Below are 14389 nucleotides of genomic sequence, written 5' to 3'. Positions count from 1 at the left end.
TAGTAAATGGCCCCATGAGCACATAATGTGATGGCTTAATTGATAAACTCAGGCAAATTGAAAGGGTTCACACAGCAAATAGGCAAAACTGAGAAATTAACCATTGGTGGAAAAAACTGGAAAGTTTTGCTTTTTCATTATTGTTTTGGTTTGATGGGATATAGAATATATTCTGCTTATGGTGTTATTAACATATGCAGGATTCCTTTTATTATAATAATCTGCAGGTCTCAGTCAGCATGATACTTTAAAAAGTTTCAAAGAGCAAGAAATAAACACTGATATTTGATATGTGATGCATTTGTTATTTCAGTAAATAATAAGGAAAGGCTCAAAATATCCTCTCATTGAAATTATCAAACATGAGAATTGTATTAATTACCAAATGTACCAGAAAACTTAAATACCTATTATTCTTTCAAAGAAGAAAAAAAAAWTTTTAATTAAGATAACTGGAGAAGTACATGCTGAGGTATATTAAATTTGTCTGCTTGCGTACATTGGGCTCTGGTGTCTTACACTAACACATATTCCTCTTAGCATAGTTTTTATTTTTTCTTCTCTTTGTTTTGCTCTTGTTTAATGTCCTCTTTTATCCAGAGAGGTTTCCTCTATGCATTTAAATTTTAGTGTGAACAACTTGGTATCTTAAACAGCTTTGAAATGCATGTTTCCAAGCTTTCAGATTTTAATGTAGTTCAAAATTGTAAGACAAATGTAGTAAGGTGCAAAAATAGCTTGTAAAATTCAGCTCCAACAAACTCATGTTTTCTTTTTTAATGGAATATTTTTTGTCTATAAGTTTGTAGCCTGCATGAAGCATAACTGGAAATTGGGACATGTATGGTGTTAAGAGTTGTTTTATGCTCTTCTTTGAAGTCCATAAGCATTTTAGTTACATGGACTCCTCAAAGGAAGACTATTGACGGGAACTTTATGCAAAATTCATCTCTGGTATAATAAGAACTGAAGTTACTGTTGATAAACAAAAGTGGAATTTGCCTTTTTGATTTTTAGTGGAGTGCCTATATATTTGCATGTGTTGTATGAATACATTTATGGGAGTTTTTTTGGTCTTGGAAATAAATTTTATTGAACAGTACATTTAGCATAGCAGAACTTTAATCCGTGTTTCATTCTGTGTAAAGGTTTATATAAATGTTCTGTGCAAACTTGGAATCTAAGGGATGGTGATAACTTTGTTTTTAAGCCATGGAATATTTCTTGTCCTTTCAATTATGCAGATATTTTATTTTGATGCAGCTTTCAAACCCTTATATTTTCATGCATTTCAGTATTCTGGAAATATTTCTGCAGTGGATTGTTAATTTATAAAGAATTAACTAATTGCTTTGTAATACAGTCATTTTGGTTTGTCACGTTGACTATAACAATAACTAATTAGCTGTGTGATTATCGAAGGTGATTGCAGGTAAATAAATATTTCGTTTGTAAACCATATCAGGTAAGCATGCAAAATGTTGCAAAACAATGTTTTTTTCTTTTCCCCCCTCTTTTTGTAACTTCGGCGACTTTTCACTTTTCTGGCGATGTAGGACTATGACTGTATACCTCTTAGATGTGCTGATGGGGATAATACCATTGATAAACCTTTTAGCATACCAGTTATACCAATTCCATTCATAGCTAGAGATTCTTCATTATGCTATAACTCTACTGAATGTAATTTTTCAGGTTCCTTGGTCTTAGGTTAGTGTTGGTTACTGCTCTGTTACTTTGGTTACTGCTCCAGAGGATCTTTTTCACTCTGAGATGCAAAAAACAGAAGCTGAAGGAAGCTGACCGCCGAACCTGAAGTCCCAGTTCTGCAAGGTTGGACGTTTGTGTCATGTTAAACTCTGGAGGGAGAGAGAATTGAATTTGGGAAGCATTTTTCTGAATGCAGTCCCCTAAGAACCTTGYAGTTTTCTGATTGAATGTTAATCTGAAAAGTATTGCTCTAAGCAAAATTGCTCCATCTTCTAACATGAAGGCATGGAGATGGCTAGGATATTTAGTAGCAAGGTGAGTTTGGAGGAAACTTGGTTGCCTGAAAGGAGAGAGCTGTGCTAAGCAGTGTGTAAGGTTATGTGGATGGCCAGAAATAAATTCTCTCTGAATCCTGTGAGAATATACAGGATTAAATCATTCATGCCTGATATAGTGGCATCTGCAAAATATATTCGCTGTTCAGGTACTATCATTCAGTCAGACCCTTGAAGGATAGCTGACTGAATTAACCAAGGTCAGACACCTGTGCATTTTGGTGGGTGAGTAAGGCTAAGGAAATATTTGCCACAGTCTGTCACTCAGCATCAATGCGAAGTCATTTCTCTGAAGCACTTTCTGTTACGATGTTTAGTGGTTGATGCCACATCCAGCAGTTTGCTTTCCCCTCTCCCATTAGTGGAGACTGGCTTGTTTGCTTTGGATCTGGAGAAGCATAGCTAAACCCCCTGTGGGGATGAGGTAGTGAAGGCCTGTTCGTGAAGTATTTAGTGGTGTGACAAAATTTAAAGGATTGGATTTTAGAGTGTAAGTAGAGGGTGGCAACCACTGGCCAGCATTTACTCACTTTACCCAAATCAGTTTGGGCAAAACTGAACACGGTGTGTTGCAACTTTTCCTTTGTCTGGGACTAGGCTTGCTTTATTTTGATACTAACATTTTAGTCTTTCTTGTAACCTCTCTCCTCCAATTGGACATTCCTACCATGGGACTTCAGTTTATATCTAATATAAAGATTGCAGTACACTTACTTGTAGTGTTATTTGGATTGTTGTTTAGCTGAACGTAGTCCAGCATGCTAACCTCAGGTGGATGTCTAGGTAGAAGTTAACAATATGGGATAAACTGTGAATATTAATATAACTCCATATGAGTTATCCAGTAAGTTTGCACTTATGTAACTACATAAAAGGAAAATTCAGCCCTGTACGGTAGGCAGTTTGTGTTCAATTAGCCAATCTGTCCGAATGCTATGAAGTCACTTAGTTTTTACAGAGATGATTAGACTTTTAAAACTGGTGTTACTACAGGAAAACAGGAGGATATTTTCCATTTTTTTGAAAACGTTTTTTGAACAGGCTTTTGAACTATAAATTTACTTTGTAGCTGATGGATTTATAGAACTCTTGAAAGCACTGGTAAATGTTGAACATTTGCAGTATTATCCTTTCATAGAACCATAAAATAACTTAGGTTGGAAGGGAGCTCTGGAGGTCTTCTAGTCCGACCTCCTGCTCAAGACCAGGCTGACTTCAAAGTTAGATCAGCTTGCTGAGGACGTTGCTTGGTCAAGTTTTGAAAATCTCTAAGGATGGAGATGCCGCTGTCTCCTTGGGCAGCCTGTTCCACCTGTTCAACCACTCCCTTTTATTGAGCAGGCATGTCCCTTGCTGGGACTTGAGACTGTTGCCTCTTCTCCTTTTGCTGTGTGCCTCTGAGAAGTCTGACTTGACCTTTCCTGTAATTTCTCATTGGGTAGTTGAGGACAGCAGTTATGCAGAAGCTTCTACTCGCTGTATGTATTACTTTGGGAAATTTTAATTCAGATACTTGTATTCCAGAGATATACAAGTAATGTAGTGGGGTATCTGCTAACTGTGGTGGGGGGTGGCTTAACTTAATACCTGTAAGCTGTCTTAAGATCAAGCATTTTGATCACAGTTCGGCAAAGAGATATTAAAAAGTAAAATTTAGTAATCCATCATGTCTTATGGTTCATCTGTGCAACCAGTGCAACTTACCAATGTTTTATATATTTTTAGGTGTATAAGTTTACATTTAGGCACAAAACTGCATGAATATGCAAGACTGATCTTGTTGTGAAATCAAAGAACAGCAAAATGGGAAGGAATAATTTGAGTTTAATAATTGGGCCTGTCATTTTTCTGTRATGAGTAATTATATGTTTAGAAGGAGAAAGATTTGATGAGTATTCCCCTTCTCAAACCAGATCCAAAAATAAACTATTGTATCTTCACATACCTAAATTAATAAGCAAAACTTCAGTGACAGCGAACTGGATTCTGATACATTTTAGAAAACCAGAAGACTTTGACACTAAAGATAAAATATTATTTTAACTGTATGGAATGACTGAATTATAACTATGCTACCTGAAGAATTTGGGAAACTTGCCTTTGGCAGGAGCTTTAAGTGAATATTACTGAGCTCATTTTATTTTTCTTTGTGTTTATGGCTTTTGATAGTTCACTAGGACAAAGCCTTTGTCGTCTTAAATTGGTGGTTGTGTCGGTGGGTTTTTTTTGTTTTTTTTTTTTTAGGCAGATTCTCAATTTTGTAAGTTGTTAAAATACACTTTGGGGTTCAATTATTTAAATGCTGCATAATTACAGTACTGCTAGCGCTGTGTAGATTTCTGCGTGGTTCTGTATACTAACCAAATTCACATCTAAACAATTGCAAATTGCTTGTTGTCAGTTATTTGTACAAACAGAACTGAAGGCACAAAATAAAAAGAATTTAGAAAATGTTAACTTTCTCTTTTCATGGATTCCGTGATTTTTGTGAGCCTCTTAATTTTACATGGTCATGTACAGTATATGGAAGCAAAAGCATTTTCTGAGGTACTGTCCTGATTTCAATTCTTTTGAAGTAGCCTATGTTAATTGGTCTGCTCTAAATATTTCACAAGAAAAAAACAGAATTGCCAGATAGTGAAGACTGAGGATTGCAACACTTTCAGGGAATAAATAATTATAGTGTGTTTCTTTTTTAGTTTCATTTGCAAAATAGTGTTTTGTATCTCCCAAAGACTAGTATAGCTGCAGAAATACAGGAATTCATCGGAATGCGTGGATGGTCCAAATAGGCTAGCATCTTGTTTCAGCAGTTGTCAGTGTCTCTGTGGAAGATGCATTAAGTTGTGCAAAACTATGGAACAAGAAGGGTGTCTTCTTGTTTTTTTTGTTTTTTAACTTCAGCCTGTTTGAAAATACATGCATGTTCTGTAATACGTGGATATTATTGCATATAATTTTGTCAGCTCTGGAATTACATGGTTGTCATTTTTCTTTTTATGTTCCACAGGATCCAATAAAACATGAGTATAAGAGGAACATGTATGCTCCATTCATTAGCCAGTGCTTGTTTTTTGTTGTTGCATTTGTATTACATTCAAAAAAACTTTTTTATTTTTCCCTTTTTAACCTGTTTAATTAGCCAAATAATGGCAATTAGCAGGAGGGGGTCATTATTTTAAAATACCTGAGTTTATTATCTCGGTGAATGCCAGTGCTGCTTTTCTTTTAATAAAAGATAAAGATATTAGTCAGACTGTGGATGGCTGTGTTTTTCCTAATAATTGGGGGTGTTTCTTGGCTTTGTTAAGCACACAGGTTTCTCACTAAGCTTACTTGGGGGTGGAGTGTGGGCTTGAAGCAGTTGCAGTGTGGGGCTTGGCGAGGAGCAGTGGGGCTCGCTAACGACTTGTTGGTTATTCCAGCAGACTGGAAGGAGATATAATCTGTTCCTGAAGCGACGTCTCAGGGTAAAACAGTGATGAACGATATTGCAAGTGGCTTGGATGGCTGCAGTAATAACATGCTTCACTGAGTGATGCCTCTTGTTAATTGGGAGCCACGTTCACAGTTACAAATACTTTGTGCTTTTTCAGAGAACTTTTTCACTTGCATCTCTATACAGTTTAAGAGGGAGGAGACGGACATATCCCTGTGTAAATCATTTGTGTTTTGTTCCTAACCTAATAAAATGAAAACCAAATTCAGTCCTACGTAAATACATACCACTTCTGCTGATGGGTGTGGCTAAAAAAAACCTACCTCAGCATAGACTTAAATTTAGACTAGAGTGTTTGCCTCTATGGAGAGCATTTCGTTGTAAGAAGCTGAAGTCTTGTCAACAATTTGAAGAGATAAATACTGACACAATAATAAATAATATTCCCTAATATGTCGTTAGCTTTCCTAGGACAATGAGGTAATCGTCTGTATTGATGTAATGTTAATTGTTGTAGCCTAACTCATTGACAAAGATGAATGTTATTAATACAACATTCTGGCATGCTGATAAATGAAACTATGAACTTAATGGGTCAGTTGAAATACTAATTTCTCTGTTGAATTGATACATTTTATTAGTCTTCTCCCTCCCCCCCCCCAGCCCCAAGAAAGCAAGTACCCAATTTTGCATCCTATGAAATGTAACCTGTGTATAGTTTGTGTGCTAATTCTGTATGTGATCACCTAAGTATCATTGCTGGGACACACTTCTATCTGGTGGCTGGTTGAACCTTTTTATGGAAATGAAATGCATGGATTTTACCTTTTGCTACCTGCTTTAAGTTGAACTGTGCCCTAATCTGCTTTTGTGTGGAGTGGCATTCCTACTAACTTTGCAGAAAAAAATCATACTGTCAGATAACACTTTCCTTGATCATTTCTGATGTATTCCAAAATCTGTGAAAGAATAAATGATAGCATTGTTCACAGGCATTACCACACTAACATATAGACGACTGCTATAAGAAGAATAAATATACGTAGCATGGGTGTATAGGCAATTAATTTTTAAGTTATTTTCAACTGGGTGAAGCCATTGTTAAATCTTGCCCAAGTACATCTTCAGCTATGAAGAAACTGAAAAATTGAAGCAATTTGGGGAAACTATTCTGTCTTTTGTTGTGTGTGTGTGTGTGGGGGGGGTTTTTTTGAGCAACAGCAATACTTGACTTCTTTTTTAATCAGAACCCTGTATTTTCCACAGATTGATAAAAGACATGAAAGCAAAGATTCTATTTTCTTCAGGGATGGTATCCGTCGAATTGATTTTGTTCTCTCCTATGTGGACGATCTTAATAAAGAATGGGAAAAAAAGTTGGTAAGCTGCTTCTTATGGCATCTTTGTAATTCTTATTTATCATAACCTGAATATCCTTTGCCAAGCCTTTCAAATCACTGTACTTGGTAGGAACTGAACTTTGCAAACATTTATAGCTCTGTTAAAAGCCATTCTATATACAGAAATCTCTGTAAATTATTCTTCTTCATTTTGGACCTAATCTTACTAAATATTTAGGGTTTAACTTACTGAATTGATGACTCTGCATTATTTAAGCTGGTCAGTATATTATACAAACAGTTTAATGCCAAGTAATGCAAACGATTTTACTGTCTTCATTTAACTATCTTATAATTAGTTGTATTGTTGCTGAAACCATGTCTGTAAACAGTGGTAAATGAAGGAGGTTTCTTCTAAATGAGTAAAACATTATCCAAGTAAGATATAAAAATAATTTATATTGTATAAATGGACTATGTTTTGATTTTTTTTTTCTTCCTTTGACTTCAGTTAGAGCAGAAATAGATTCTTAGATGCAACACTGAATCCATGCAATTTTCCCTTTTAATTTTTTTATACTCTGAGTAAAACAATCTCATCATCTCTCCCCTGAGGTTTTGGCAGTGTTTGGCCTGCTCACTACGTAAGTGTCCTCATTCTTTTAGAAGGATATTTAAAGTGTCTGTGAAAAGAGACCACCTGTGCAGCAGGACACAAGGTACAGGCTTTCTCCACAATGCCAGTTAGTGATCATCCCTGAAGTTCCCAGCAAGAGCCAGTTGCCTGAATGGTAACAATAGGTCAGGAGGAATCAATAAATGACGTAGGTATTTGTTCCTTGCTCACACTGACATTTGAGGTCTAACTTGGACAATATGTAAATTCAAGCTGTTTGTTCATGCTGTAAAATCCAATATTATGAGCTGCAGTCAAGAGAAGTAATAAACTTATATAAAGCATAAGTTAAAAAAAAAAAAAAAGTAGGCATTTTAGTTCTTTTTGTTTCTCTGCCTTCTTTCTGAGCCAGGAGAGGATATGCTTACAAACTGGTCTCTGCAATAAATTCACAAAAGTTTGTTCTTAAAAATGGCAAAAGCCTTCATTTTCAGGTAATCCCATTATTCTGAAAGATGAGGCTTTCTGAAAAAGTGTAATTATACTGAGGCTTATAATAAAATCACAATCAAAACTAAAGCTCTGAAGTAAAGAACATTTCTTGCCTGTATGTTGTAGTATTAAAATGTTTCATAATTAAAAATGATAATTTCCTTTGAACAAAAACTACAAAATTGGGCTGTTCAATAAAATTACTGATTACATTTCTCTGTGAAAGAAATACTGATTTCATTAAACACTTATTTTCACTATACTCATATGCAAATACAATCTAGTGTAGAACACAACCCCTGCATCTTAATATATCTTATATAGACAAATAGCTTAATATATGGATCTACACACACACACACATATATATAATATATCTTTATAGCTATGGAACCATAGGTTTAAAGGCATACTTTTTGAGTCCCACCCTGATTTTTTTTTTTTGGCTTCTTCAGGTTGTAATCCTAGCCAGATTCTGTCTTCTGCCATAAAGCAAAATGCATTTAAAAAAGAAGGAAGAACAGATCACTCAGCGCAGAGAGAAGAAAAAGACACCCCCACAAAATATGTGAAGAAACTCTTAAACTTTTTGCACAATAAACAAACTTTTTCCATTAGTCATGCTCAGATAACATGAGGAAAGAAAGGGAGATTATTTAGCAAATATTTCAAGTAGTAAGGGAAAAATGAACTAGAAGTTCATTCTAGTCAGTCATATAGTGTGTAGCAGTTTTCTTACCTGCTGCTTGATAGGTCGTTGTGGGAGGCAAGGATCTTAGCCAGATGATAGACCATCTACCTAGCTAGGGTGTCAATGACTAAAGGATTCCTGGGGTGCAGCAGGGTGGGGGAGAAGCTCAAGAAATAGTAGCTTATTTTGTGGTTTCTGTTTGAGACAAAAAGTGAACCTACCTAGGAAGAAACATACATCTGTTGCAAAAGAGTAGAACGTCTACAAAAAGGCTTGAGATTTAATTCTGCATACATCTGCTGCTAGCAAACATATGTATGGCTCTGTGGAAGAAGGCCTTTGGTCTGTGGCTCTGTAGGCTCCCTCTGCAATTGCAGAACTGACAGGCATGAAGGCATTAATCTTAGGGCACACTAAGTTTTACACAGAGTTCTTGGGAAATCTGCTGAAAAAATGAAATTTACCCTGGATTTATGTCCGGTGTAAGCCTTTTCACAATGAGTATACCAGTAAATTAATACAGGCCTTCTAGCACAGAAGTACTGTGCTGTCTCCTTTGTGGGGACAAAATTTAAATATTGATGCAGTGCAGCCTTTGGAATTTGTCTGAGATAACTTACTTGTTATTGTACAGTTGTCGCTGGAAAGAAGTGTGAATTTCTTTTCCTGCAGTACAATGATTTGACAAAATGGAAAAGCTAAGAATAGAAACGTTCACAGAAAAAATAACAGTTGTGACAAAGGGTTTTATTTCCTTGTCTCAAGGAAAACAGCTTTATTCTGCATTTCTAAGAATGAGATGAATAACTTTGTGCATTTCAGCACAGCCCTGGTATGGATGTTTTGGGTAAGAGGCAGTATGTTCATCTTCTCCCTTAGCTTCATGCAGAACAAGTGTATTTGTTAAGTTCTGTGATGTTCCTCAGGAATTCTCCAGCTTAAGCAGCTTAAATTCTGTTTTGAATGTGCCTTCTATGAGCTACATGCATAAATCCTAACCACAAAGTCACTTCAAACAAACAAAAAAAAGATTATATTTTTGTGAGACAATTTACTTTTTTCCTCAGTGCCTCTAGCAGATTGACTGAAATATTTTTTTTTTCCATCTATGAAATACAGGAATATGGAAAAATAGATACAATTTTTAAAGAATACCTAACAAATTATTTATGTAGGCCCAAGACATGATCTTTATTGCCCAAAAATGCATTTCTTCATAGGGAACTGCAGAGCAGTAGAACTCTGAAGTCTCCATGTGGAGTAACTTGTCTGTGTTTTATTAGAAGCAAACTCTGCCTGTCTCTAGTGGGGCATGGAGATAGAGAAAGCAGAAATTTTATCCAGGCCTTTCCCACTTTTCATCTTCTCAGACAGAACCTTCTGCATTATCCCAGACACCAGATAGCCCAAAGCTAGGGAGCTAGGAGCAGCAAAAAATTCGATGCTTGGTGCTCCTACTGCACACTGTTTGGCTGCCAGCTGGGAGAAGCAGTGTACCCAGCTCTGCAGGGGCAGCTGAAGATGAGGCTTGGTCCAAATTTGGCACCTCCCCACACTGCTTCAGAGCAACCTGGCTGGTACTTGGGAAAGGCAGGTGTTTGGTGTGTCTAGCACTATGCAGGACATGCTCACAAGCCCCAYGGGCAGCCCCTGAGCGGCTGTGGTGGGTGCAGGTACCTCATCTGTCTAATCAACCTTTACTTATAGCCTTATGACTGAAGGAAGTGACATGGCAAGTGGTCTCTCCTAAATGTCTCTGGTGTCACCTGGAGATATGTAGGCAGCCTGAACTCAGATTGAGTGCATCTGTGTGAATCCTGTGAAGTGAATTGTGTTTTCTCAGGGTACAAATAAGAGCAGAATTCATGTATGCCTTATGGTCCTGTAATATTCCTAGAATTCATATTTATGTCCCAGTGTCCTACTCAAGACTGTGGTTAGAATACGTTGGAGCACTGTGATATGTAACAGTTGGAGCTCCTTGCCTAAAGGAAGGGGAAAAGCAAGGGGAAAGAGGCTTTTGATTAAAGAATGATACGTTGTAAACTTTGAAAATGATTTTATTCTTTTATTTGCTGACTGCTGTTACTAGCAATAACAACATTATTATCAAGAAACAGGTTTATAACAGTTATCTATCTTCCTTAGGTAATTTATCATGCAGTGTTGCCTCTGCATCGGGCATATTAGTGCCTTTGGACTTTGTACCTCGCTTTATTAATCTTATCAGGATGGTTCATTACGCTCAAGCGTACATTAGATGGTAAAGTTATTGTGCACTAGTATGTGAGATATCCACAGTGGTGTGGTTGGAGAGGCAAATGCTCTGTTGCATTCTGTCCTATATATGCCACYGTGGTTTCAGAAAATGTGGTTTCTCTTCAGAGAGGTTTAAGATTATTTTTTAAAACTGTACTTAAAATGCGAGGAAGGGGATTAGAGAAGACTAGTATTAGGCTAGCATAACTGTTTATTTTGCTTCTCTCTATCCTCTGTGATAGTGGAGTTATATAGTCTATTGTGGAATCCAGAATACATGCCCCAAGTGTGGCTTTTCAGGTTTATCAGACCGTGAAGTTGTACCTATTAAACAAACAGCATCAACGAGACAGCACTGGCCCAAGGCTACATTTTGTCCATTTTAAGCCTTAGGCAGAGGCATTATGAAGAAAGTAAGTATTTGGCAAGAAAGGGGAAACTTATTTTTTTAGTAGGTTGATTACCTTTTAAAGATGGTTATTTCCAGTGCCTGGAGAGTACATGAATGTACAGTACCTGCATATGTGTTTCAGAGGAGATGACTTAGTGGGAAGAAGCAAGCTGATAAAAGCAGCATAATTTCTATTACAGTTCTGCAATTTATCGCAATAAGTACATGGTAAGAAAAGATAAGTAAGATGGCTCTGCCTATTACTGAGCTGCGCAGAAAAAGGAGGAACTGGCATGTAAGTGTTTCTAAGGGCTGAGAGTCCTCTGTGCTGACTCATTTGGATCTCCCTCAGGATTGCTAGGGAAAGAATGCAAGGCAGTCTGCTTTGTTTGGAGAAAATGTAATCCAGAATAGTACATAGCTTTGGATACTAGACTTGAATGTCAGCTTTTATATACCACCTTTGAATGTAATCATAAATTACCTTTAAGTTGTATTGTTTTCTGTAAGATTGGTGGGTCAGCAAACAATAGTTCTCCTGTGTGTTTATACAGGTGCATATATGCATGTTTGTGGGGTAGATGAATTAAAAAGTAATGCATGGAATTGCATTTGCCCCAGCATGCACGAGAACACAGGGATTATCATGTTTACTAAGTTTCTAGGCCAGTATCTAATTTAATATCCATTGATATTCAGCAAAACCAGGTATTACAGATAACAGTGCAAGGCTACTATCGGTAAATATATCAACACATTTAGCGTACATTTGAGGACCTTTAAACCTGTTCTTCAGTCTGTATTAGAGTAGTTTTTGCAAACTCAAGTACAAATAAGGCAGCTTGCTCTTCGCAGAAATACAGGAAAAGGAAATGGGCTGAAAACTTTTTTCAAAGCACGTTTGAAAAATGTTATGTAGGGCTGACAGTTCAGTCTAGAGAACACGTCTCGCACAGTGTTGCAGCTGTTGGCTAGAAATCAATTGGTAGTTTTGCTAGTGCTTTCTAATGAGGCTAGGGCTCAATATTTCACATAAATTCTGTTTTTCTCCTGGCAGTTCTTCAGCAAATTTTATATAATTAAAAGAAAATTAATAGGATCTCCTAATAGGAGTAGAAAATGGTCTCATTCTACAGAGGAGAGGAAGATAATGTTCTTGTCTAAAGTTGTTACCTGGGAATTACTTGACAAAATAAAGAGTTCAAAGGGGTAAACCTCAGGGTCTCCGATTTATTCCCAACTCGTTGCGTCATTAGCATTGACACARAGATGGACGCATCACGCAACTGCCACGCACTGGCTTAGTGACCTCTGTATGAAGTCCACACTGACTTTATGCAAGCTAAGCATATGTAGGCTTACATGTCATGATTCTTTAGACTCTTACCTAGTTGTACAGTTTGGTTGTTTATGAAGTATATTATTTGCATTGTCTTTAGTCAGTATTTGAACATCTGCATCAGGAATGACTATTAAACTGGTAATTAGCTATCCCTGCAAACAATAAATGATCATTCCTAACCTTCCAGAATTTTTCTCTCTGTTTATCTAGTTTTTCCATTTTCTCTAAAACATATAGCTTAACTTTAACAGTAAAACGTTCCCCCCTGCCAAGACCCAGAAATGCTGAAGACTTGTGACTTTATTGTGGTGGCTGGTTTACAAATTTGCATAGTGTATGAGACTCTTCCTAAACTACCAAGTGGCTGTCCCATTTTGTGCCACAGTCACTCACGTTGCTAGTGAACAAAATTCATGTTGTGTTGCCACTGGCCTAGCCGTTACTCAGAAGTGGATTGGTATGCATCAGCCAATTTTTATCTGCTCTGCTTTCTTTTACAAATTTCATATAGTTTAAAGAGGTCTTCATCAGTGCAGTATGAAGGAGAAGAACTACCCCAGTTCATCAGTTATTAAAGTCTTTGTTTATCTTTAGGAAAGAAGAAAAGAATTTGAGAACAATCTGCAAAAGGCTGGTTTGGAACTAGAAACAGAAGACAAGAAGGTAAAAACAAACAGACAAACAAAAGAAAAATTAGGACCAAAGAAATAGATCTGCAAATTACTAATTTATCTTTTCTTTTCCCCCGTGAGAAAAATTATTTTATAAATGATTATGATAATGAAATCTAGCCGATGTCAGTAGTTTGACTAACTTGAGTGAAACAAGCTAAATGCATCTATCTTTGAGTTATTTTTCCAGATATGTTCATAAGAGTTTTGAGAAGAAAGCCATTTTGTTTCAGGAAGAAGTGATTGCATTTGATTCTGTAACAAAAAGGAAGTGAAAAATAGCTGTGAACTAATTCAAACCCAAGCAAATGGGAAGTATACTCACAGCTAGATTTAATCCACTTAAGCCTCTTCAAAGCTGAGTGAAGCAACTGGTATCATATTTTGAAGTCATGACCACTGGGTATTGTAATTAGGATGAGGAAAGACCCCAGTGTGACAACTTTAGGACATTTCATTGGTAATACTGTTTTGCTTAATATGTGTGGAGAACACACAATCCTGACTTCCTCAGTCATCATCCTCTTTTTCTTTTTTTCTTTTTTTTCTCTCTGCCAGAGATTGGGTGGGGAAAAATAACTTCTGATGAAGTTTAGACTTTAATATCCACAAATAGGGGTTCACTGAGATACATGTTAAAAATATCTGATTGCTGTAGTCTCCTGTGCACGTATATACAACATACGCAGAAGAACACTACATGACATATGCTGTGGGGTGAGGGCTATGATAAGATTATTCCTTTTCATAGCTGCAAGGCTGTAACCCACTTTATGGGTCTTGTTGATAATAAGTTTTTGCAGGGAGACTTGTATGGTCTGCTCTGCTGTATGAAAACTGCCCCCTCTAGGAAATGGAAGAGCTTTACAATGCAACATGGTGGCAAGCAGGACATGTGGGTCACCAAGGGGCGAGTGCCCCCCAGCAAACCGTTCTATTGCCAATGCAGAATGTAATGAGAGTGTTCAGGATTCAGCATGCAAGATTAATGTAGTTTCAAAATCCTTCGTGAGCTTTGAAACGCAACAATCTGTATTGAGAATCGACTAATCAGATAAGCTTTTCAGTAAAGATATCCACCTCTTTTTTTTTTTTTTTTTTTT

At 36.8% G+C, this 14389-nt stretch overlaps 1 protein-coding gene across 13 annotated transcripts in view; it reads left to right on the top strand.

Annotated features, from left to right (window-relative positions):
• The window catches only part of ANO5 (anoctamin 5), a 56183-nt gene that overhangs the window by 20144 nt on the left and 21650 nt on the right, over positions 1–14389 (top strand). For 7 of the 13 annotated variants that reach the window (XM_026069424.1, XM_026069419.1, XM_026069417.1 and 4 more), the window contains 3 exons: positions 5471–5515; positions 6751–6864; positions 13210–13278. In XM_026069424.1, coding sequence (XP_025925209.1) covers positions 5471–5515; positions 6751–6864; positions 13210–13278 — 228 coding nt within the window. The remainder of the gene's footprint in view (positions 1–5470; positions 5516–6750; positions 6865–13209; positions 13279–14389) is intronic. The other 6 variants (XM_026069421.1, XM_026069416.1, XM_026069414.1 and 3 more) reach the window with 2 other exon arrangements.

The sequence above is a fragment of the Apteryx rowi genome, unplaced genomic scaffold (genome assembly GCF_003343035.1).
Source record: "Apteryx rowi isolate R43461 unplaced genomic scaffold, aptRow1 scaffold_296, whole genome shotgun sequence".
In the NCBI taxonomy this organism is placed as follows: Eukaryota; Metazoa; Chordata; class Aves; order Apterygiformes; family Apterygidae; genus Apteryx; species Apteryx rowi.
The sequence above is the reverse complement of the archived record's forward strand: the minus strand, read 5'-3'. Positions and strand labels throughout refer to the sequence as shown.